Source organism: Eupeodes corollae, chromosome 3 (assembly GCF_945859685.1).
Source record: "Eupeodes corollae chromosome 3, idEupCoro1.1, whole genome shotgun sequence".
Classification (NCBI taxonomy): domain Eukaryota; kingdom Metazoa; phylum Arthropoda; class Insecta; order Diptera; family Syrphidae; genus Eupeodes; species Eupeodes corollae.
This window is the reverse complement of record NC_079149.1, coordinates 134,574,476-134,600,702: the sequence shown is the minus strand read 5'-3', so window position 1 is coordinate 134,600,702 and position 26,227 is coordinate 134,574,476. Positions and strand designations below refer to the sequence as shown.

Below are 26,227 nucleotides of genomic sequence, written 5' to 3'. Positions count from 1 at the left end.
GATACACAGCATCACATCATAATAGCATCTTATAGTTTATGATTCTTGTGTATAAAAGAAAGCGCTAGCTTCTCCATAGCTCATAGTATTCTAGTTCTAAAGCAACTGCACAACACAGCACAAACTGCAACTGCAAATTGCGCTTATATTTTGTAAGACACACTTCAAATCGACCTCCAATAGTTTTAATAATTTAAATTAAAAAAACAATCATCATCATTATGAGTTTTCTACAAATTACAACTTTAATTCTAGTTTTAGCTTTTCATTTGGGTAAGTTTAACAACTTTGTGTGTTAATCTTTAACGAAATTTGTTTTAATAAATTTTCGGATCTTCAAGTTTTAGTCACAAGTGAGACTGATGATTGTGGCCATGACCTAAGCACTCCAACTGGCTTAGATAAATACATCGACTTCAAGTTTCTGGGCAGAGTTTTTCGACACATAGTTCCCTTCCTGAGTACAGAGGTCAAAATGAAGTTCTATCTGTATAAAAGAGCATTTCCATCTTGTGGACAAGAGCTTCGCACAGACGACGATTCAATGGAGAGGTCAGGTTTCAATGCTTCACATCAAACAAGGTAACAATAAAGAAATCAGTTTTGGAATATTTGTCTAACCCTTCACATTAAATTCCAGAATAATCATTCACGGTTGGATGAGTCAAAGTAAAAACGATCTAAATCGTGACATAAAGGATGCTTACCTAAGCATCGGAGACTTCAATGTGATCATCGTCGATTGGAGTGTGATCTCAAGCTCGCTGAATTACCTCAAAGTCGTGAAGCTGATCGAGACCTTTGGCGGAATTGTGGCCAACTTTGCAAATCATCTTCATTCAACACTGGGTGTGGACTATGATGACATTTACCTGATTGGTCATAGTTTAGGGGCACAAATTGCTGGCAGTGCTGGGAAGCAAGTTAAACCTGCCCAGTTCAACACGATTTTCGCTCTCGATCCAGCTGGACCGGCATTTCGGTTCAAGGACATGGATTGCCGCATTGATATGACCGACGCCAAATACGTTGAGTCAATTCAGACAAGTGTGAATTTGGGGCTACTTCAACCAGTTGGCCATGCTTCGTTCTTCCCCAACAAGGGAATCTATCAGAAATGCTTAGGCTATGGCTGTTCACACAGCAGGGCGTATGAATTCTTCGCCGAGTCAATAACTAGTTCACGGGGATTTTGGGGATCGTTGTGCGATGAGACTGAAAGGAAATGGAGTTGCCCGGAGGAGGGCAAACAATACAAAATGGGTGGCGAGCCATCCCAACCTAAGACTGGTACTTTTTATGTTAGAACTAGGGCTACTGCTCCCTATGCTTTAGGGAGGTATCATAAATATTTATATGCTTAAAACTGAAAAACTTGTTTTTTTATTTTAAAAATTTCAACAAAATTTCGTTCGATTCAAAGAAAATTTGTAAATCGAATCTAATGACTTTCGTCTTCACTGAAAATTTAAGTGAAACAAATTTTTCAAGTGAAAAAAATCCACTTAAATCATAAAATTTTGGAAACCAAGCCAATTTTTAATTAATACTTCACTTTCACTCAGGAGCCAAGTGAAGTGAATTTTTCAAACCTTTGAAAAAATAATTCCCTTAATTTATTGAAAATTTTTAGACCACATCAATTCTCTATTATTTCATCATCATTTCGCTTTACTCAAAATCCAAGTGAAACAAATTCAAGGAACATTTTTTGACCAAACTAATTTATTAACATTTCGCTTTCGTTCGAAATCCAAGTCATACAAATTTTTCATGTGAAAAAAAAATACTTTACAAAATTCAATTAAAGTGAATTGTTAAAACCAATGGACAAATTTGAGTAGAACTAATTTTTTATATGAACACCTCAAAAAATCCAAGTGCAGAGAATTTCGTAAACCTATGAAACAAATTTTTCATCAAAAATAAAAATGTCTTTTAATTCAACGAACTTTTGTAGACCAAACCAATTTTGTATTATTCTTTCGCTTTTATCTTAAAACCAAGTGAAACAAATTTTTCATATGGAAAGAAACATTTTAGTTTATGTAAGAACAAATTTACTCCACACCAATTGTGATCTTACATTTTTATTTCCTTCTTAATCTAAGTGAAACAAATTGTTCATGTTTCAGTGAAGTGAATTTTTAAAACCTATGAAAACTCTAAGTAAATCAAATTTCTCATGTAGAATGAAAACATTTCACTTAATTCAAGAAAAGCTTGAAGACCAAATCAATTTTTTATTACAATTTCGTTTTCACTTTAAATCCATGTTATGTGAGTTTTTAAAACCTGCGGGAAAATACATTGCACTGACCGCACCAATCCTTTATTAACATTTTGCCTTCACTAAAAGTTCAAGTGAAGGAAATGTTTTATATGATCAAACATTAACTTACAAATGTTCCCAAAATTAGTCTGCAAACATTTGCAAAATAAATCAATTTTATATTGAATGTTTCCCTTCCCTTTACTCAAAACTCATGTGTAACAAATTTTCCATGCGAAAAAATAATATTTTACTTGGACTAATTTATTAACATTTAGCTTGCATTCGAGATCCAAGTGAAACAAATTTTTGGCGTATACAAAAATCTATTTCAAAAAATGCAAGTGCAGTGAATTTTTTAAATCAATGGAAAAATTCAAGTGAAACTAATTTTACAATGGAAAAAAACACGTTTGGAAATCCAAGTACAGAGAATTTTTGTGAACCTATAAAAAATTAAAGTGAAACAAATTTTTCATGAAGTAAAAACAATTTCAATAATTTCAGGGGAAGTTTGAAGACCAAATAAATTTTGTATTTAACTTTTGCTCACTTTAAATCCAAGAGAAGTAAATTTTTCATTTGTAAGAAAATAATTCAAGAAAAATTTACAAAACCTTTCTCTTTACTCAAAATGCAAGTGAAACAAATTTTTCATCAGAAATAAAAATGTCTCTTAATTCAACGAAAATTTTGTGGACCAAACCAATTTTATATTATTAATTCCCTTTCACCTTTAAAATAAGTGGAACAAATTTTTCATATGCAAAGAAACTTCATTAATTAAAAACAAATTTAATTTAAGAACAAATTTTACTCTAGACCAATTATCTTCTAACATTCTGATTTCATTCTTAATATAAGTGAAACAATTTTTTCATATGAAATAAAAACAACTTTACAAAATTCAGTGAAGTGAATTTTTAAAACCTATGAAAACTCTAAGTGAAACAAATTTCTTATGTGAAATGAAAACATTTCAATTAATTCAAGAAAAGCTTGAAGACCAAATCAATTTTTTATTGTAATTTCGTTTTCACTCAAAATCCAAGTGATGTGAATTTTTAAAACCTGCAGGAAAATACACGCAAATCGTGGAGATTTAAAAGACCGCACCAACCCTATATTAGCATTTCGCCTTCACTAAAAATTCAAATGAAGGACATTTTTCGTATGAAAATAATCATTTCACTTAATTTAAAAAAAAAAATTACGCAAAACCAATTTTTGTTCGCTTACACTCAAAACACAAGTGAAACAAATTCTTCATGTGACCAAAAAATACTTTACAAAATTCAGTAAAGTAAATTTTTAAAACCTATGCAAAATATGAGTAAAACTTATTTCTCAAGTGAAAAAAAAAACATTTCACTTAATTCAACGAAAGTTTGTAGACCAAATAAATTTTCTATTAAAGTTACGCTTTCACTCAAAATCCAAGTGAAGTGAATTTTAAAAAACAGTGGAAAACCCCATTTACTTATTGCATGGCACTTTTGTAGGCCGCACCAATTCTATATTAGCATTTCAACTTCAATGTCTCTTCGCATTGGTCGAAACTCACGTGAAACAAATTTTCATTAACATTCCACTATTACTCAAAATCCAAGGGAAATTAATTTTTTATGTTTAAATCGCTCTTCGACAGGGTCTTAAAAAATCTCTTGTTAATGCAAATATTTTTATTTCAAAATTTTTTGGAACAGCGAAATGTTAAACTCAATGGCTTAATTTTCGTGAAATGAAAAATTAATAAATTTTACATTTTTTCTCACGTGGAAAAGTAAAAAAAGAATTCTTAACTAAATCAATTTTGTATTGAAATTTCGTATTCACTCATTTCACTTAAAGACGCGCCAATCCTCTTTTAGCATTTTGCCTTCACTAACATCCCAAGTGATGGACATTTTTATATGAACAAAAATTAACTTACAAATATTCCCAGAATTAGTCTAGGACCATTTGCAGACCAAATCAATTTTCTATTGATTTTTCCTTTGCTCAAAACTCATGTGAAATAAATTTTTCACGTGAAAATAAAACATTCCATTGAACTATTGTAAATATGAAGATAAATCAATTTTTCAATAACATGTCACTATACCTCAAAATCTAAGGGAAATTAATTTTTCACGTGGAAATCGCTTTACTACAGGGTCTTATTTACCTTAAAAAAAATCTCATGTTAATCCAAATATTTCTATTTCAAAACTCTTAGGAACAGCGAAATATAAAATTCACATTTCTTCTCACGTGGAAAAGTGAAAAAAATAATTCTTAACTTTATTTTGACAGTTTTGTAGCGATAAGTTCGTATGTTCTTCTCAATCGTATAGGTTTAATGCTTTTCTTTCATTTTCCCTGAGGAACAAACTCCATTTCCATTTGGAAAACAACAATAACGGTAAATTACCTTTTTACTGCTCTTGGGACAACAGAAAAAAACGAGTCGATTTTTCTTCCTTTAGATCAATGACATCGCTCTAAAAGCTTCTTTAGCTCAGGCAGGTAGGTACTATTTCCGAGATATGAGCTCATTAATCAGTAGCTCCTGTGACTTGTCGTGCTTTTGTGCCTTAGTGCCACGAAAATAATTCTTTCAGACCTTATACGAGTATACTCTTACACAGTCATATTCAAATGAATTCGCAGCACTAAAAGCCAAGCCTCTTGACAAAAGTAGCACATTCCAAAAAGCCAACCATCGCCACCCCATCACTCCACCACATTTCTCAATTATGCGCTGCGCCCCATCATGCGGAAGAATGCACACACCTCAAGTATATGGCCCAATGATGTGCCAGTGCCCTCAACCTCAACTCAAACTCACCTCACCTCTTATCCTCAAGCCAAACGTCAATTTGGAAAACGTTAAAACCTTTCTCCCTTTAGAAATACTTTAGAATCCTTGTGCAAATGGCATGGTCCTTTTTTTCCTTTCTCTCTTTCTTTATTTTGCCTGCTCGGCAGGTCCTCGGAAAATCGGTTGAGTGGCCACTTTTCCGCTATCCAAGCTGAGTGGCAATCTCTTGTGCGAATTAACTGCCAGAATGAGACGAGAATGGTGGTGCAAAGACCACTGCCACCACCACCACCTCCAGCCTCACCAGAAGAACGAGGATTTTATGGACTAGAAATGTTTGGCCATCTCGCCAGGAGATTGACTATTCTCATTTGTGGTTCGAATGGAACTCGCTTGATTGATTGCAAGTGAATTTTTGTGTGGCATTTTCGGATTTGTGCTGATGATGGTCTCTGGTTATGTACTCGTAGTATAGAGGGAAAGTAATGTGAGTCAAGATTCGAGTCGAGAACCCTTCAGACCTTCATCCCTTGCTCTGATACAACCGCCATTGCCATCGATCGCGCTTCCACGCCACTGTCATTTTGGATTCAGGTGGGATGGCTTCAGAGTGACAATTTTTTTTGTTAGTGTCATTTCCTGCTCTAGAACATCGATTGTGTGGCTACACACGCTTGTGATGTGCCATGGAAGCAATGGAGTGCAAAAACTAGCTGTCAATTCAATTCCAGTGCATAAATTGTTTGGTTCTGTGAAGAATTGCTTGTCGGGGTGTGAAAAGTTTGTTAAACATTTTTCTTTCCATATTTTTTTTTTGTCCATTGAAATGGAAATAAGGGATGGTGCATGAGGCTTTTATGGTTGGAATATGATTTTTTGTTGTTGTGTCTTCCTTGGTTGATGTTAAAACATCGCAATATACAAAACTTGAACTCATGTTTTGCGCGATAAATTTTTTGACAGAAATGTCAGGATAAGTAAGCAAATTTAAGGCTACAACATGATAGGAAAAATGTTCAACTCATGCATGCTGCAGTGGTTGCGACTTTATGTAAAATAAACAACATGACGAGAGCAAAATAGACTGGACCGGACATTACAATTTTTTGTTCTGCAGAAGAGTGATTTTAGATACAACAACAACAACAAACAAAACGTAGGGATAAACGAATAACAAAGTGTAGTTATTTCCATAAAAATGTTCGCAGACAAAACACACCCTTTGGAAAAAAATAAAAAATATTCAATATAAAAACTGAATTGGGGAAGGTTAGTTGAGTATTAGTCAAGTATTAAAGCTGCACAAAAAAACATGGTTACATAAATGGAATATGGAAGTTAACAAAATCACAACACTTTAATTTTATACCGAAAAATAACTAACATAAAACAATGGATTGATTTTAGAGAACTTACTTTGTTATAGAAATAAACTGAGTTACTCTGTTAAAATTAACAGAGTTGATTTGTTAAAAGGTACAAAGTCGATTTGTTAAGATTAACTAAGTATTTTGTTCAATTTAACTGGTTCACTATAGTTTATTTTCCACAGAAACTTATACAATTTTAGGAGAGATGAAATGGGGTCAACTTGTTTAAGCTACTCAGTTCAGTTGAAAACAATCAAATAGTTTGCTATTTTTACACGGCAATTGTTAATAACATTTATCTTGAACGATTTTGCCAGCTTAAAGCATAAACTTGTTTGAATTTTAATAAGTTCAACGATTAAAAATAGCAAATGATTCTGTTGAAAAGAACAATGTATTCAATTACATTTAACTGAATTTAATCGTTTGATCTTACCCATCTTTTAAACAGAGATCGATTTATTGCGAAAAAAGAGGCTAGGATGCGACCCACACTGATAACTTCCCATCCCGTCTGTCGATTTGTCTGGCTTAAAAGTTTGTCTATATGTACTCGTATCAATTTTTGCCAAATTTGCGTACAATTTTTTGTAGATTTTATTTTTTATGAAAAAACGGACTGTTGGATTTTTGTACAAAAATTACTGAATACCAAAAACAATGTTTTCTTTGAAATAAAATAAGTTTGAAGCCAATATTTCTAATTTTTAAAAAGCTATTTGAGCCGAAAGTAAATTGTTTTTTTTTTTAGATTTGTATTTTTCGTAAACAAAATGTATATTTGATTTTTTTTTAATTTTAAAAACTGTCAATTCGATTTTTTCAAAATTTTACTGAATGTTGATAACAATATTTTTTCAAAGATAAAAGCAAAATAAAGCCAATATCTCAAAGTTTTGAAAAGATATTTGAGTCAAAAATCAATTTTTACCAACTTTATTAATTTTGTTTAGGTTTTTATTTTTTGTAAAAAAACAGTCAATTCGATTTTTCTCACCAATTTTCAGAATGTTGAAAACAATATTTCTTATAAGATAAAAAAAACTTGAAGCCTAAATTTTAAGTTTTTGAAAAGATATTTGAATCGATATTCAATTTTTACCAACTTTGAGTAATGTTTTTTTTAATTTTTATTTTTTATAAAAAAACTGTCAATTCAATTTTTCTTAAAATTATATCAGATGTGAAAAGCATTATTTTTTGTTGCACAAAATTGTTTTGGAGATGAAATCATATTTAAGTCGTAAAATTTTGTAGGTAACAATTTTTTTTTCAGTCTTTTTGATTCATAAAAAAAACCGTTAAACGGATTTTTTCTTCAAAAAATATACTTCTTTGATATCACGTTACAGTACATTATATACAATTTAATTCAAGTCTCTAGCGTTTTTGCTTCGTAAGATATTTAGGGTTAACCAAAATGTTCACCTTTTTTCAAGCTGCTATTGTAAAAAAAACACCCACGCAATTTTCTTGAGAGCCCTTTCTGCATCTATCTGCCTTATTATCTGTAGATATAACAAAATTTATTTGAAATCGATATCTCTTCTGGTTCTTGAGCTTTGGACGACATAAAAACGTCGCGAACGTACGGACGTACGAAAGAACGTACACACGAACAGGTATCTTTCTAAAAATCTTTTGTTTCGACTCTAGAGACCTTGAAACGTCGAGAAATGTCAAAATTTTCAATTTGACAAATCGGACCCATTACAATAACTTCCTATAGGAAGTTAAAAATGGATTTCTTCCTATTTAAAAAATCGGGTTCAATTTGTAAAATTGGGAAAGTTTAAATCCAAAAGTATTGATGTAACTTCAGGTGTTCCGCAAGGAAGTCATATTGGCCCCTTGTTATTTATCCTAATCATAAATAACATTCCGGTAAAATTTAAACATTCGAAGTATCTTATGTATGCCGATGGTGTCAAGATTTCCCGGCTAATAAAATCTTCTACAGACTGTCTGTATCTTCAAGAGGATATCAAAAAACTGGCCGTATGGTGTGAATCCAACAAGTTGTTCCTGAATGTAGAAAAAAACACCTATCATATTTGATACGAGTTTAGATAGGGTTGCGGATAAAAAGGTTTTGGGAGTTATATTGGATGAAAAGCTTTCGTTTAATAAGCACATAGATTACATATTCAGTAAAGGTAATGGGATTCTAGGGTTTATCAGAAGAAACTCTAGGTATTTTTCCGACCCCTACATCCTCAAATCAGTATGTATTGCACTTGTTTTCGGTACTGGAATATTGCAGCATAGTTTGGAACCCCTTTTATATCACCCATTCTTCTAAAATAGAAAAGTTTTATGCATGCTTTAAATTAAATTGGAATATGGATGTACGTTCTTATTCATCTAGATGCCTGTTGATCAACATTCAAACGCTTGAAGTAATTAGAAAATATTATTGTTTGTAAATACTTTAATAAGCAATCCTATCAAATGTTTTTTTTTGTTAGAACGAATACTTTTTTATTTTCCATCAAGGACTCTCCGCTCTAATTTTCAGAGAATTTTCATAGAAGAAATTATAATGAAACGAATTCTGTTCTTGGGCTTGTAGATATTTTTTCTGATATTTCAAGAGATGTTTTTAAAAAGAATGTAATTTCTGATTTGTTGTCACAGTTTGTTTTATAATTAAGATTTATCTATTGCTACCATTATTATTTATTATTATTTTTGTAGGTACATATATTTTAATTTTTTATTATATTAACTTTTTAAAGTAGTCTGTAAGGGTTGTACTCTGTTTGATGAAATAAACTAAACTAAACTATAAAACAATAAACACATATTTACTGTCTTTTTTTAAGACTTTTTTCAATAAAATTCTAGATGGATTTTAAATCTATAGTGCCTACTTTCAATCATCAAATCATAAGTTATTATTTCTTTACCTGTCTTAAAGAAATCTCGAAGAAATGCAGACCAAATTTATGCTTAAGTGGTTTAAAAGTAATTTTTCTTAAGATTCGGTCGTTTGGAAATATAACAGAAAATAAATAAAATAATTGGTATTTTTCAAACTTAAGCAGATACATAAAATGGAAACTCAGATTTGAAATCAGCACTTAAAATTAACTTTGTAACGCATTTTAAGAAACCCTGAAAGTATTACATTCAATTCTTTTTAAAAACTTCTTATAAAATCAAACGAAGAACCATAAATAATCAGAATTTCAAGTTTTTCGAATATCATTCAAAATAAAGACCGATATTAGAAAAAAACACCGATTGCAAGTCCAGTTTTATTTTTTAAATAAGCTTTGAAAGAAGTCCAAGTTCATTACTTATCCCTGGAAAGTATGAATTGAGATTTATATGAGTTTATGGGGGATGGTTTTGAACTGAATTTGAACATGCCTAATTTAGATTTTTTAAATAGTAAACAATTAATTTTGTACCATTATTTCACTCGAAAATGTGTCCCCTTTTTTCAATTAATTCAAGTATGTTTTTTATTGAATTTGAAAACACGAAATCAGACTTTAAGGAAAAGCAGGAATATTTGTTTGTTAAAAATATAATCTAATTTTGGTATTGAGAAGATTTTTCAAACTTACTGACCTTTCAACATGTAATGAATTTTTAATAAATTTTAGAATATGTATATGTATATTAGTGTTAAGAAAAACTGTTTTGGGCAAAGTATTTGAAACTATGTGACAACGAAAAACCTTCACCTTATATTTTGAAAAGGATTTAAAAAACGTTAATTTCAAAAACTAAAGAAAACAATTTTAAGTAATAAAAGAAATTAAGTTTGATCGGCATTCAAAATTTTTGTTTTTGTAGCTAAAAATTTTCATTTTTAATTAAAACCTCTGTTAAAACAAGACTGGAGTTAGTGGGCATGTGTATTTTTTTTTTAATTTTTGAATTTCAAGACTTTTTTTAAATGTAAATATTGTGTTCAAAAATTAATATACTAGTTTTGGGTCCAGTTCTAATTTTAATTTTCTTGAGTCAACTTCAAGTTTTTTGAAAGTATTGAAGATAATTTTAAAAAATGAGGTTTTAGGAATTTCTTTTTCTTATATTGAAGTTTTTGGAAATATTTTAAGTTGTTTGGTAGTAAATTTCTTCAAAAGTGATTTTCCAAAAATCTAAGAAATTCAAAAAAATTAACTGAAAGAATTTGTAACAGAATCGAATATAGGCTACTGTCTTTTTTAGAGGAATATTCAACAACAAGAAAACTAGTTGAGCTTCAAAAATCGGGGCTTGTGGATTTCATCTAATTTCAAATTCCTGCAAGTTAATTGTTTGAATTTATCTTTTTTTCTTGGGTTTTGACTTTTGGACTAACTTACTTCCCAAAAAACTTTTATATTTTAAAAACCGTTCAATAAAATAAGAGTTTTCGCTTCAAATTAAAGTTTAAAAAACTATAGTTTTTGAGATTTAATTTTAGCCAAAAGAATATTTCTCGCAGTTAGAAATTATTTTTAATTTTTTCATTACTACACTCGTTCTTAAAATATTAGTTAAGAAAATAACTATTTGAAAACTATGATTTTAAGAAACGTTGAGAAATATTAAAGTTTTCAATTTGACCGATTACAATTAACTATGAGAAGTTAAAAAAAACAAATAATTTCGCTGTCGCTGCAGAATTTTTTTCCTCTTTTGTATTTCCCCAGAAAAACGTAGTCAAAGGTTGGGGTATTTCGAATCGAAGCCACAAAATATTTAGTTTTAAAATTTTAAAGCTTGAAATCAGTCTTATAATGATTTCATCAATCAAACCGTTAACAAGCTTCGTTGCTTAACGTTAAGGTTTATATTTTTTAACGATAAAAGAATCTACTCTGACTCAAAATTGACAGAAAGTAGAACATGAAAGAAGAAACTTCTTAGATATCGTCAAAAAATATCAATCAAATATTTTCTCAGATTGTTATCAAAATCTTGTTATATCCATCCTTCGGCACTTTGCATGATTTGTAGCGTTATAATTTATAAGAAAGAAAACACAGACTGAACATTTCGTTTCCAGAATTGAATTGAATTTAATTATTTTTTTCTATTTCATTATAAAATAATTGAATTATAAAAAAAATCTAATTTAAACTTAATTATAAATTAAAGATCCTAAATATTTCCTTTAAAAGTTTTGTATTTGCGTTGAGTTTTTTAAAGCCATTTTCTTAGATATGTTTTCTTTGTACGTCACTTCGCAAAACTACCACCACTTCAAGATCAAGTTTGCGTGAATAGTCACTTTCAATCATGATTATTACTTTATAATTAATTCTAAAAAAATATTCACACAATTGTTCTTGCATTATATAACAGTCTCATAAGATCTCATAAAAATTAACTTTAAAAAGCTTTACTTGTAAAAAATCTTTAAGAATAAACGTATTTTAAATTTTTCCCTATCGCATATGGTGACTTGGTTCGAGTTCGTACATAAAATGTACCACTTTTGGGACTTGAAGGCTCACCTCCCATTTTATATTGCTTGCCCTTTTCCGGGCAATGCCACTTTCTGGTCTCATTATCACACACAGTTCCCCAAAATCCCGTCGAACTAACAATTGATTCTGCGAAGAATTTATAAGCTCGACTGTGTGAACATCCAAAACCCAAGCACTTCTGGTAGACTCCATTGTTGGGGAAGAATGTTGCATTACCCACAGGCTGAAGCAATCCCAAATTCACACTGGTCTGAATCGACTCCACGTACTTCGCATCGGTCGGATCAATTCTACACTCCAAGTCTTTCTCTCGAAAAGCCGGTCCAGCTGGATCGAGTGCAAAAATTGTGTTGAATTGTCCCGGTTTCAGACGTTTTCCAGCACTGCCAGCAATTTGTGCACCTAAACTATGACCGATCAGATAAATGCTGTCATAGTCCACACCCAGTGTGTTGTGTAGATGCTTGGCAAAGTCAGCAACGACTTGACCGAAATCTTCAATCAATCTCACGACTCTGTAGTAGTTGAGGGTGCTCGATGCGATACTCCAGTCGACTATGATCACATTGAAGTCACCAATTTCTAAGTAGGCGTCTTTGATGTCACGATTTAGAGATGCCTTACTTTGACTCAGCCAACCATGAATAATGATTCTAAAATGACGACATTAAATAAATGAATATTGGAACTTTTTCGAAAATAAGTTCCAGAACAAACCTTGTTGGATGATTCTTGTTGAAATCCGATTTCTGAAGAGAATCATCATCCATGCGTAGTTCCTGGCCACAAGTTGGAAACGCCCTTTTATACAGATAGAAATGCATTGTCACATCTGGTTTCTGAAATGGCACAAGACTCCTCAGAACTCTGCCTAGAAATTTCAAGTCAACGAGACTATCTAGTCCAGTTGGTTTGCTCAAATCGTGACCACATTCGTCCCACTTCTCTGTTTCACCTGTGACTTAAAAGAAAAGTAACTTGAGTCAATAAGCTTTATATATATTTTATCAATTATAAGTTAATACTTGGTGATACAGCGAGCACTAGAACTGCAATTAAATACAAACTTAATTTCATGTTTAAGTTTATAGTTTTTAAATAACCTTCACGTGCAACAAGTGGTATCGAGTTCATGCGACGACGATGGATACAATGCTGCAACTGCTAATATTTTAGCATTGAAAGCCTTTTTATAAAAAGTATCTATAATTCGATAACTACAGAAATACTGGTTGTTCTGATTGTTATATAAAATAAAAAGTACACACATCAGTGATAAATTTTATGATAATTAATGGGAATTACAATTTTTGTCGTCATCATTGAAATTGAAAAGAAATAGGGTTTCGTTTTCATTCGATTAACAATAAAATATTCTCGTTGATGGATTTCCTGAAAAGGTTAGTAATATTCTAAGATCAGACTGACTTAACAATGATTTGTATGTTTACGTTTTTTCACATGAAGCTTTTATTTTTGTTTAGTATTTAAAGTAATGGAAAAATATAAAATATAAAAAGTTGTTGAATATATTATGTAATGTGAGAACAAATTGTTTATAAATATTCGTATTGTTTCATAATGTTTGCGTGAAACCAAAGTATTTTCAAGACACAACTTTACTAATAGAATAGTCACATCAAGTATTGTATACATTTTTAAGCAAAAATCGGTAAGCAAGCGAAATTGAAAATTTTATTCAGGAGTCTTCTTTTTAAAATTAATTTTCACTTTTTATCAACGTTGAAGATTTGAAGAAAAATGTTCTAAAAACAAAGTCGTCAAATGCAAAATTTTTAATTACTTACACAATTTTGATAAACTGTTCTAAAACGTAAGTGTAAGACATGTGTTCAGCAATAAAAAGAAGTTAGAGCTGCATTTTTAAAACATTTCTAACATTTTTATTTGAATTAAATTTTGTTACGACACAACGGGTATTGAAACTTAAAAAGAGGCTGGGATGCGACCCACATTTATAACTTCTTATGCTGTCAATTTGTCATGCTTAAAAAATTGTTTTCCTGTTTTGTTAAAAAAGTTGTCAGATGAATTATTCTTAAAAGTTTAAAAATCACCAACAATGTTTTGGATACATTGAAATAGTTTGATTTCAAAAAATATTTTTGCTGACGTGATTTTTAGTCGAAAACCAATTTTAGTAACATTTTTATAAGTTTTTATTTCTTATATAAGTAAATACAAATTGGATGAATCAAACTAATTTGAAGGCGGTATCTTCTATTGTTCACGAGATATCAAGAACCGAAGCTCAATTTTTACCAAATTTGCGTACTATTTTGTGTAGATTTTAATTTTTATGAAAAAACCGACGGTTTAATTTTTGTAAAAAATTACTGAATATTGAAAACAATATTAAAAAAAAAAAACTAAATTAATTTGAAGCCTATATCTTGAATTCTTCAAAATATATTTGAGTCGAAAATCAATTTTTACCAACTTTGAGTCATGTTTTTTGTAGCTTCTTATTTTTTTTGTTTTATAATAAGCGCACACTCAAAAGGATATACTATCCTTATTATGACACAGTGTGAGCACTTGGAAAGGGAGAGAGGGGTTGAAAGGAGATGTCGGTGCACATTAGTTTTGAATTCCTGAGTATTGTAATATCTGGGAAAGACAGAGTGTGACATGGCGTTCCACATTCGCATCAAATCAAATCGGGTGGCGCAACAGTCCGTTGTGAACCAGGGCCTAGTGACTTACAACTCTCAACCATTCCTGTGTGAGTAGTGTTGTCAGGAATGGAAGGGACCTACAATTTTAGGCCGAATCCGAACGGGTAGTTTGAGAAAGCACTTTTTCATGACAAGAATTACTCTTGAAGGATTTGTCAATTCCTCGCAAGAGGCAGTACCCGCGAAAATTATTTTTTTTAATTAAGATGGCACAGGCAGGGATTGAACCCAAGACCCCTTGCATGACAGTCCAACGCACTAACTATCATGCCACGGGTACTACTCTACATTCGCATAGTACGGCTAAAAAACGAATCTCTGTGCTTGACAGTACGACCGAAGTTGGGCTCGAGATTTATTGATGAACATTCCTAGAAGCGCGAGTATTACAATTGAAATGTTTAAGGGGAGGAATGCAGCTGGCTATTTCTCTAGAGCATAAACCATTAAAATAACGGTAAAAGAGGGTGAGACAAGAAACATTTTGACGATGTTCAAGCGACGTAAATGATTTTATGATGGTAATATCACCAATCAATCTAAATGCTCTACGTTCAATACTATCCAAGAGTCTTAAGTAACTTCCAGGAGCATATGGGGGTTATACTCAAGTTTTGGAAGTATATAAGTCTTGTAAACAACAGCCAGATCAGAGGTTGAGAAAAAACTTCTTGCATCGCCTTAGAAAACCCAAACATCTTGCGACATTTTGGCGACATCGCGAATGTGATCGTTCCACAAATGGTGGTTGATATACATACCGAGAATATCGAGGTGTTCAGTCTCCAAAACGCAAGTGCCATATATGGATAATGGCAAGGGGGATATACCACGCTTTATCGATACAAGACAGCATTGGGTTTTCAAAGCATTAAATTCCAAGTGGTTTTTTTATTCCTCATTGTAAAATGCTGTTTAGATCAAAATTTAATGAATTTATCATATTTTGTCATTGCAGTTCTACATTCGCAGTTGAGGGATGTGATTTTGAAAACGAATATGAAAAGCTAAGAGTACTATTGGCAGCGAAACAATGTATTGGATTAAAAGTTGCAGACAGGAGATCATTTATGAAAATGATAAAGAGTGTTGGAGATAGAACAGAGCCCTGTGGCACACCAGCAATTATTTTGTGGTTTTCAGACTTGAGTTCATCAAATACTACTTGTATTGAACGATACGAAACGTTATTACTATTCCAATGAAGGAGGGATTCATGAAAACCGAAAGCACGCATTTTCGATAAGAGAGCCTGATGCCAAACCCTATCAAATGCTTTTTAAATATCAAGTGCAATAATCTTACTTTCACCAAAACTATGAAAAGATTTGTTCCACTGTTCGGTGAGATGAGCCATGAGATCACCAGTGAACCTATTGCTATGAAAGCCGTGTTGTCGGTCATTAAGAAGCTTTTTCATGACCTGAAGTGCAATCGGTCGGGAATTAGACGGTGAGGAAGACTCGGATTTTTTGGGAATAGGCTGGACAAATGCGGTTTTCATCCTCTCGGAACGAGACCTGAGGAGTAGGACAGATAAAAAAGCTTACGCAGTGGTTTTGCCGGCGATGAAGAACACCTTTTCAGAACAATAGCACGGATACCATCCGGACCAGCAGTTTTTTTATTTATGTTAAGTTCTCTTAGGACTCTCGCTACAGTACGAGTGCGAAAAAAGATTTGCCCCATAGAATCACTAACTCGCTCAAGTACAGGCGGAGTAATAACACTCACTGGCATCGTAGAATTGGCGGCGAACGGCCTAGCAAAGAGATTAGCTTTCTTTAAAGAGCTAACAAAAGGAGCGTCATTCACAACGAGCGTAGGAACCGAGGAAGAATTCTTCATGTTTTTTACAAGTGACCAAAAATTTGTACTGCCTTTGGGACATTGCAGTATTTTTTGCCGTAATTTTTGGTCATGTAAAAATTTGGTCCGTCGAATACGGGCGTTGCATACCTTCCTAGCTTGCTTGAACTTATTTCGGTATTCCTCAGTTGGATCGGATTTAAAACAACGGAAACTTACCTTCTTGACCCTTATAACTTCCTTACAGCTCGCATAGAACCATGCGTTTTCCTTAGGTCTGATGTCTTTAACCCTATTGGGGATAAATGATATCATTCCCAGGAGAATCAAACTTTATTTTTTTACTCAAAATTTTACCAGATGTCAAAAACGTTGTTCTTAATTGCACACAATTATCTTCGAGATAAAATCATTTTGTGTTCGTAAAATATTCGAGGTGATAGATATTTTTTTGCAGTTTCTTGATCTATACAAAGAACGTTCATTGGATTTTTTTTTTCCAAAAAAAAACTTCTTTGGTATCACGTTACAATATATAATATAAAATTTAATTCAAGTCTCTAGCATTATTGGTTTGTAAGATATTTTGATTTAGCCAAAATGTTCACCTTTTTTTAAGTTTCTATGGTAAATAAAACCAAGCACGCAATTTTGCTGAGAGTCCTTTCTGCATTATTACCTATGAACCACGAAAAAACGTTGCGAACGTACATACACTCGCACGCAAAGGCATCTTTCAAAAAATCTTTTATTTCGAATCTAAAGACCTTGAAACGTCGAAAAATTTCAACATTTTCAATTCGAAAAATCGCGCACGATTACAATCACTTCTTATCGGAAGTTAATAATATCCTTTTTTTATAAATATCTCTTTTTCTTTAAATAGTTAGTTTTAAAATTATTTGAAGTTAAGATTTAATTCGTATTTTTATACACTGTGCACTAGCACTCCATAAAATAAGTAAATTGGGTGGCGCAACAGTCCGTTGTGAACCAGGGCCTAGTGACTTACAACTCGCAACCATTTCTGTGTGCGAGTACTGTTGTCAGGAATGGAAGGGACCTACAATTTTAAGCCGAATCCGAACGGCTAATTTGAGAAAGCACTTTTTCATGACAAGAATTACTCTTGAAGAATTTGTCAATTCCTCGCAAGAGGCACTACCCGCAAATTTTTTTTTTTTAAATTAAGGTGGCACAGGCAGGGATTGAACCTAGACCCCTTGCATGACAGTCCAACGCACTAACCGTACTACAGCACTCCAAACAATACATTTTTATCTCAATTCATTAAAAGCTTAAGTCACAACTTTCTAAGAAGTTTGATATTAAGTTATTGGAAAGAGTAAGACTAATTGATAATTTTCTGGTGCAAAAATATGTTTTCAAATCATCTTCAAACCCAAAGAGTTTAAGTTTATTCCGAGGCCGAAACATTTACATCACTCGAACAGATTCTTCAGCTTAACTTCAGACATATTATCAAATACAGAGACTCTATTTTTAAGCGCACATCGAGAATGTGGAAAGCTTTTCTCAACTCTGTTTTCCCTTCACATGTTTAAATCAAAACATGTTGAGGGTATTAAAACCCTTTGAATGGCTATAATTTATTAAAAAAGGAAAAATGAATAACTTTAATAAAGTACCCTAAATTTTAAGTTGGCTGACAAAATTTTGTAAAGAAAATTGAGAGGAGCAAATTTTTTAAACAATTAGTGCGTAATTTATATATTTTAAGAATACCGGTGTAAAACCTATAGGTAAAGATCATACAAAATTGTTATTTTAGATGGATAACATTTTTGTTTTAAAATACTACCAATATTTAAAGATTGTTTTTTAATCATGCAGAATAATATTAAACCTTAAAAAACGTAGATGAAGTTTCATTTCTCAAAAACCCTTAATTTATTTTTCTGAATTAATTTTGTATATTTTAAATATTTCCATTTTAACTAAGATATGTTTTTGGTATTAATTTATTCCCTTCTTATTTATTATATAAAAAAATATGGAACCGTTTTTGAGAGGCAAAAGGAATGAAATAATATTTGTTTTACAAATTTGATCATCAAATATTATTAAGACAACATAAAAGCTTGGTCAGTAATAAAAGATATTGAAATCGGTTCATTAGTTCCTGACTTCATTTTTAAGAAAATTAACGGTTGTATGGAGGTTACCCTTCTAAAGCAATACAATAATATATTTTTTAAATTAAAAGTAGTCAATTTCAGAAAATAAAATCTTAGAGAACAATTCATAAAAATGTGTCAAGTTGTTTTTGGAAAAATAGGATTTTTAATTTTTACTAAACAATTTTTTTTTCGAACTCAATCAATAATATTTTTGTCATGTATTATTATTTAAACTTCTCAAGTTCTCAAAAAAAACACCGGCTATTGTAAATAAAAATGTTTATTGCTTATAACCAAACATCAAGTGTGAATTGGAGAGACATAATATGTAAAAAATTCTAAAACGCAAACAAAATCCCAACTTTTTAACCTTGTAACTTAAAACAAAACTATCAAATTTTTAGCATTCAAAAAGCTCTGAGCTATACAAAAAGTTTCATATTCATTCAATTAAACTATAATTAAATATAAACTTTTGTTGATAGGTTTAATATTATTTTATTTTTATTTTTGTTATGATGCGCAATAATATTCTATTAAACTTTTCTGTCAAGTTGAAGAGATCATTAATACGAATATATCTAACTAAACGTAAAAAAGCTTCTATAACTTATTAAAAGTAAAATGATGAACAAAATTCATATATTTGACGACATACAAAGTCTGAATCGAATATATAAAGGGAATCCCCAAGCATTCCAAACTCTTATTCGTTTTTCGTAATGATCTTCTTTTCGCATTATTATTTATTTATACAGAAGTTACTGCGCTACCTCTTAAATAAGTATAAAAATTAAGAAACACTATCTACACATTTATCGGTATAAAAATATAATTGCTAATAAAAAGCTTTCAAATTAACATTTCATTATGTTTTGTTTTATTATTTTAGCACCACCAGTATTTTCCTCAAACTCGTACTCAGCTTCAAAAGTTGTTAAATTGAAGTACGAGTACTTACTGACACACAATTTTGTTTGGTCTGCCGTCTGCATGTTGCAGTTTAATAACTTCGAATAAAAAGTGATTTTATTTATGAGTTATTCATGTGCTTGTGCAGTGCGAATCTTTTACCACAACCCAGATGGGAATTAAATATCTGTGAGGAAGCCGGTTTATCTAATGAAATATCTTTGTTGGTTTAAGAGAATAAAAAAGAAAGACTTAATTATGATAATCAAATTGGGAATTACATTACGGGTTCATTGAATGATACGGTGATTTAATTAACATAATGTACATTCATAGCTTGGCTGAAAGAATTATTCTTTAAGGAAAACCACCTTGAAGATGATGCATCGATTTAGAAGCAAGTAGATTGCTTGTCCCAAAAATATGACCCAAAAACTAATAAACGATTTCTTCTGAAATTTTGATTTTGGTTTTTATTTTATGGTTTGACTTGGTGTGATTCAGCTAAGATTTGATTACTTGTTCAAAGGAAAACTCTTTTTACTTGAGACATAATAAGAACGGACTCGAAATTTTAACATGTCATTACGATTGTAGAGAAGTCGAAAAAGTGTGTCCAGTGATTCTGTCCGTCTGTCTTGGTCACTGCAACTTAAACCATTTTTACGATTTAGTTAACATTAATTAAGGTTTAAAGCACTTAAGCAGATGAGCATAATTTTAACATAATTAGCTTAAAAAAACACTCCAGCAATTTTTGAAAAAAATAAGTTTTTATTAGGTTTATGGCATTTAAATTTTTGAATATCAACTTATTTTGCACATACGTTTTTTAAATAGAGGTACTGGTAATTTTTCAAAGTATTTGAAACCAAATTTAAAAATCCACGAAACTAATAGAACTTTGGATATCGTCAGGGCACGATTGAAAGCTTCTTAATGACCGACAGTACGGTTTTTGTAACAATAGGTCCACTAGTGATCTTATGGTTCATCTCATCGAATAGTGGAGCAAATCCTTACATCGCTTTGGAGAAAGTCGGATTATTGCACTTGATATTTAAAAAGCATTTGATAGGGTTTACCATCAGGCTCGCTTATCGAAAATGCGTGCTTTCGGTTTTTATGAATTCCTCCTTTATTGGATTAGTAATTACCTTCGGGTCGTTTAATACAAGTAGTATTGGATGAATACAAGTCTGAAAACCAGAAAATAAATGCTGGTGTGCCACAGCGCTCTGTTCTATCTCCAACACTCTATCTCTTTTTTATTAATGATTTGCAACTTCTAGTCCAATACATTGTTTCGCTGCCGATTATACTCTTAGCTTTTCAGATTCACATCCCTCTTCTTCGGATGTGGAAATCAACCTAAATGCGACCTAAACAGCATTGTACAATGGGGAATAAAAAAACCGCTCGGAATTTCATGCTTCGAAAACCCAATACTGTCTTGTATCTTTAATGCTATATATACCCCCTTGCCATTACCAATAGATGGCACTTGCATTCGGGAGACTGAACATCTCGATATTCTCGGTATGTGGAACGATCACATACGCGATGTCGCCAAAAATTCCACAATATGTTTGGGTTTTCTAAGGCGATGCAAGAAGTTTTTCTCAACCTCTGATCTGGCTGTTATTTACAAGACTTATACACATCCAAAGCTTGAATATAACTATCATCTCTGGGCTGGTGCTCCTCCAACTTATTTAAGCCTCTTGGATAGTATTGAATGCAGAGCATTTAAATTCAAATCAAATGGGGTGGCGCAACAGTCCGTTGTGAACCAGGGCCTAGTGACTTACAACTCTCAACCATTCCTGTGTGCGAGTACTGTTGTCAGGAATGGAAGAGCATTTAAATTGATAGGTGATAATATCATCATACGTTCATTTACATCGCTTGAGCATCGTCGAAACGTTTCTTGTCTCACCCTTTTTTACCGTTATTTTAATGGTTCAACCGTAATACTCTCGATTCAAGGAATTCACGTCAATACACACTCAAGCCCAACTTCGGTCGTACTGTGAAGTAAAGAGATTCTTTCTTTAGCCGTACTACGCGAATGTGGAATGCCTTACTCTGTCTTTTTCATCCATTGCAATATTCAGTAATTCAAAATATTTTGGGGAAAAAAGGTTTGAAAAAACCATTAAAGAGTTCTCGAAATAAAGGAACACTGCAAAGCATCGAATTTCAACATAATTTGTTTTTTCAAATTTAATTTGGTTTACAATATTTCTAAAAATTTCAACTTTTCGACTTAATTTTATAAGGAAGTGACTGACAAGTTGAAATTTCCTAGCAGATTCGAACACTCAAAAATGTATTTAATTGTTCCATCATTATTGTATTTAATTTTGGTTGGTTTTTAAAGTCTCCAAAAACGGTTTTAAAACCAATCTTGAGTCCCTCAAACTTATTTTAATTCCCCATCATTAGTGTTTGTAATGTTTTGAACCTTGAGCTGTGGTTGTTTCCAACCTGACGTCAAGTTGGGATCACCACAAGTTTGAAATAAAGGGAATTTTCGAACCATAGAGTAGAGTTTTAAATAAGCACAGAAAATCCACTAAATTTCTGCATTGTTATAAAGGGTGTCCCAAAATTAACGCAAGAGTTGAATTTGCCGCCAATTGTGCAGTGAAGTGTTGGCAACCCTGAAAAAAAGCAATTTGACAGCTAACAGTATAAGGTTATTAAAAATAGAGCGTTACACGATAGAACAACGTGTCTTCGTTATTAAAGAATATTTCAAAAATAGTGAAAGCTTGGCGGCTGCAGTTCGAAAATTTCATACAAAATATGGTCGGAATAGTGTTTTAACTTCGTCAACTGTGAAGAGATTAATTGAAAAATTCATGGAGACTGGATCCGTTGGAGACGCCAAACACACTGGTCGTCCAAAAACAAGCCGGTCAAATGTGAATGTCGAAGCAGTGCGTGAGAGTGTTGCTGACAATCCAGGAACCAAAATTCGACGTCGTGGACAAGAATTGCAAATTTCAAGGACCTCTCTACAGCGTATACTCACCAAAGATCTGTGTCTTCATGCTTACAAAATTCAATTAACACAACAATTGAAGCCTAATGACCATGGACAGAGAAGAGAGTTCGTTGAATGGATTATTGAACATCAACAAATGGACCCTGATTTTTCGAGCAAAATCATCCTAAGCGATGAAGCACATTTTCATCTTGATGGCTTTGTCAATCGCCAAAATTGCCGCATTTGGGGTTCGGAGAACCTACATGTGATTGTCGAAAAACAAATGCATCCACAACGCGTGACTGTATGGTGTGGATTTTGGGCTGGAGGCATAATTGGGCCATATTTTTTGAAAATGATGCTAGTCAAGCAGTGACTGTTACTGGTGCTCGATATCGCGACATGATTACACAGTTCTTTCTGCCAAAATTGGATGGTATTGATGTGTCCAATATGTGGTTTCAACAAGACGGTGCCACATGTCATACAGCCCGTGAAACAATTCAATTACTGCATGAGACATTTCCAGGTCGTGTACTCTCTCGTTTCGGTGATCAAAATTGGCCTCCCTGATCGTGTGAATTATCACCATTAGACTTCTTTTTATGGGGTTATTTGAAATTCCAAGTCTATGTCAACAAGCCCACAACCACCCGTGCATTAAAGGAGGAGATTTAACGCTGCATCAACGAAATTTATGGCACATTTATGCAGAATGGCCATGGAAAATTTTAACAAAAGAGTGCGCATGTGCATGAAAAGCCGTGGAGGCCATTTGTCCGATGTGTTATTCCATACATAACCCTATCCTATTTACTTTACGAGTCAATAAAAATATAACTATCAAAAGACTAAAAACGGCGTTTTCTATTTAATTCAAATCTTGCGTTAATTTTGGGACACCCTTTATAATTTGGAAATTCTGGTGTGTCCAATTTTACGTACCTGTCAATTTTGCTTATTGACGAAGAAATTTAAAAAGACATAAACTCCACAAATAAATACTGTCAAAAAAGACTAAATGCTCTATGAACTTCACTAAAATATTTGTAGTTGTCAAAGTAAATTTCGACAATTTCTAAGCGACGTTCTGGTTTTGACATTCTGAACTGTCAAACCATCAACAGAAACTATAGAAACTTCTCATGAAGCAAAGAAACATCCTTTACATCTTAGCATGTTAATAGTTCTAGAAGTTTATAAATTATTCAAAAATGTTCTAACTAATACTTTATTCACTTCTGCATAGTTACAGTTCGTAAAAGAAAAGTTGAAACAAACAAACCTAAATCTGAAATGTCAGATACAAATTAGTCAAAAAGAACTATGCAAATGACTTAATGCAAAAGTAAGCATTTTTTCAAATTTAACTTTAGTAAAATATTGGAAACAAGAAAAAATTCTAAAATCGTTTGCCTTAAGATTTCACTTAATTGTTTAAAATTGTGTCTCAACTGATTTAAAAAAAATCGCACTCACTTCAAAGACAACGACGCGAACGCTGTTATTGATGACGCTTGAAGAAGCATTTTGACATTTGATCTTTTTCGTATGTCATACCACATTAAATCAGTCTACAAAAAAAACAATCTTGAGCAATGTAAAACGATTAATTATAAAGTAAGATAGTGGTATTGACGATAGCGTATAACCTGACCTACGCGTATAAATCATCAAGTATTCTGATGGAGACTCTGATTAATTGATGCAATTAACTCGCCTTTAATTATAATAATAAACGCATTAAATGTTATTGCGTATTTGAAGTCAGTACGTAATTTAGTAGCATTTGTCAACCATTATAGTTTCTCAAAGATGGTATCTGCAAAATATTTTAAGAGGGGAGATGAAAGGGGGTGTTGATTGTTGAACTTGTGCAAATAGTAAGTAATTAGTTTTGATATCAAAAATAAGTATTAGGGTGTGGTTCAAATTTTGTTAGAGTCAGAAAACATTTTGTAAACCTTTTTCTTTTAAAACTCTGTTATTTTTGAAAGGCTTATAGCTTATTTTTAACCTCATACTAGTTGTTTTAAATTCCTGGAAGTTGGTATCATGATTTTAATATAATTACCCCCAACAGTATTTTATCACATATTTTATTATGAAAAGATAAACAAAAATAATAATTTCATAGAAAAGCCAAGTGATGCCTTATCCCCTTGACATCTAAAAAAAAGTCCTTTAAAGCCGTCAAAGGCTTTGTTTAACTATTTTCCCAACAGTTTTTGTCGGCACCTCTCCTTAACTTCTCAGCAACATTATACAAAGCAGATGTTGGCGGCGGATGTTGCAATAGGGTGTACTTCCTTTATATGGTGGAAAAAATGTGTTATATTAAAAAAATGCTCCCCAGCATAGTTTTCATTATAATTTTTCACTATCTACAAACATTGCTACACATATCTGAGATTAAAAAATGCAACAATATAAAAAAATGAAACCCTTTTGCAAAGTTGAGCTTTGTTGTTGCCCAGGGTATTATATTTTTAGTATTGAAAATTTCATTAAATTCAACTAATGAGATGTGAAAATTTAATTACACGGTTCGATAGCGGCAGCAGCAGCGTTGCTGAGCATAATTTTATGTTTTTTTCCGCCGCTGGTTTTTGTTTTGTTTTTGAGAATCCTCCACTTGTAATGTGCTTACTGAGTGTATGCAACATGAAACATATTTTAAAATGTCCATTGATGGAGAAAAATTTACATTTTTCAACAATTTCCATTTCATAATAATAAAATCACTTTATTTTTGTATTTAATTTAGCATAATATCTGCAAGGGAATGCTTCATTGGCTCATAGTCTCATAATTATTGAAAGTCCTGTTTGGTATTTTGTTGTCCTTTTTACTCCTCTTACTCCTTTATACCTGTAATTTTTTAAAAACATTACTGTGCGAAAAACTGTATGTGAATACAATTAAGTCGAATTGAATTGAATTGTATTGAATCGAATTTGAATTGAATACGAATTTGAATTAAATTTAAATTGAATTTGAATTGAATTTGAATTGAATTTGAATTGAATTTGAATTGAATTTGAATTGAATTTGAATTGAATTTGAATTGAATTTGAATTGAATTTGAATTGAATTTGAATTTGAATTTGAATTGAATTTGAATTGAATTTGAATTGAATTTGAATTGAATTTGAATTGAATTTGAATTGAATTTGAATTGAATTTGAATTGAATTTGAATTGAATTTGAATTGAATGTGAATTGAATTTAAATTGAATTTGACTTGAATTTGAATTGGATTTAAATTGAATTTGAATTGAATTTGAATTGAATTTGAATTGAATTTGAATTGAATTTGAATTGAATTTGAATTGAATTTGAATTGAATTTGAATTGAATTTGAATTGAATTTGAATTGAATTTGAATTGAATTTGAATTGAATTTGAATTGAATACGAATTTGAATTAAATTTAAATTGAATTTGAATTGAATTTGAATTGAATTTTAATTGAATTTGAATTAAATTTTAATTGAATTGAATTTGAATAGAATTTAAGTTGAATTTGATTTGAATTTGAGTTGAATTGAATTTGAATAGAATTTAAGTTGAATTCGAATTGAATTTGAGTTGAATTTAGATTGTATTTGAATTGAATTGGGGTTAAACTTGAATTGAATTTCAATTAATTTTAATTTGAATTGAATTTGAATTGAATTTGAATTGAATTTGAATTGAATTTAAGTTGAATTTGAATTGAATTTGAATTGAATTTGAATTGAAATTGAATTGAATTTGAATTGAATTTGAATTGAATTTAAATTTCAATTG

General features: G+C 31.6%; 2 protein-coding genes across 2 annotated transcripts; one reads left to right on the top strand and one right to left on the bottom strand.

The window, feature by feature from the left end:
• The first annotated feature begins 108 nt into the window (after positions 1 to 108).
• On the top strand, positions 109 to 1,364 carry LOC129950826 (phospholipase A1-like). Its single transcript, XM_056062745.1, has 3 exons — positions 109 to 273; positions 342 to 582; positions 641 to 1,364. The coding sequence occupies exons 1-3, from the start codon at positions 222 to 224 to the stop codon at positions 1,362 to 1,364; spliced, it is 1,017 nt and encodes a 338-aa protein (XP_055918720.1). The 5' UTR covers positions 109 to 221.
• Positions 1,365 to 11,444: 10,080 nt separating this feature from the next.
• LOC129949780 (phospholipase A1-like) lies at positions 11,445 to 13,065 on the bottom strand. Its single transcript, XM_056061426.1, has 3 exons — positions 12,906 to 13,065; positions 12,598 to 12,841; positions 11,445 to 12,533 (listed from the first exon to the last, which is right to left on the bottom strand). The coding sequence occupies exons 1-3, from the start codon at positions 13,012 to 13,014 to the stop codon at positions 11,810 to 11,812; spliced, it is 1,077 nt and encodes a 358-aa protein (XP_055917401.1). The 5' UTR covers positions 13,015 to 13,065; the 3' UTR covers positions 11,445 to 11,809.
• Positions 13,066 to 26,227: the final 13,162 nt, after the last annotated feature.

Coding starts and splice junctions, on each gene's coding strand:
- LOC129950826 (XM_056062745.1), top strand. CDS start 222: ATGAGTTTTCTACAAATTACAACTTTAATTCTAGTTTTAGCTTTTCAT. Junction 274..341: donor AGTTTTAGCTTTTCATTTGG/GTAAGTTTAACA, acceptor CGGATCTTCAAG/TTTTAGTCACAAGTGAGACT. Junction 583..640: donor AATGCTTCACATCAAACAAG/GTAACAATAAAG, acceptor ATTAAATTCCAG/AATAATCATTCACGGTTGGA.
- LOC129949780 (XM_056061426.1), bottom strand. CDS start 13,014: ATGAACTCGATACCACTTGTTGCACGTGAAGGTTATTTAAAAACTATA. Junction 12,842..12,905: donor AGTGCTCGCTGTATCACCAA/GTATTAACTTAT, acceptor TTTTCTTTTAAG/TCACAGGTGAAACAGAGAAG. Junction 12,534..12,597: donor AACAAGAATCATCCAACAAG/GTTTGTTCTGGA, acceptor TCGTCATTTTAG/AATCATTATTCATGGTTGGC.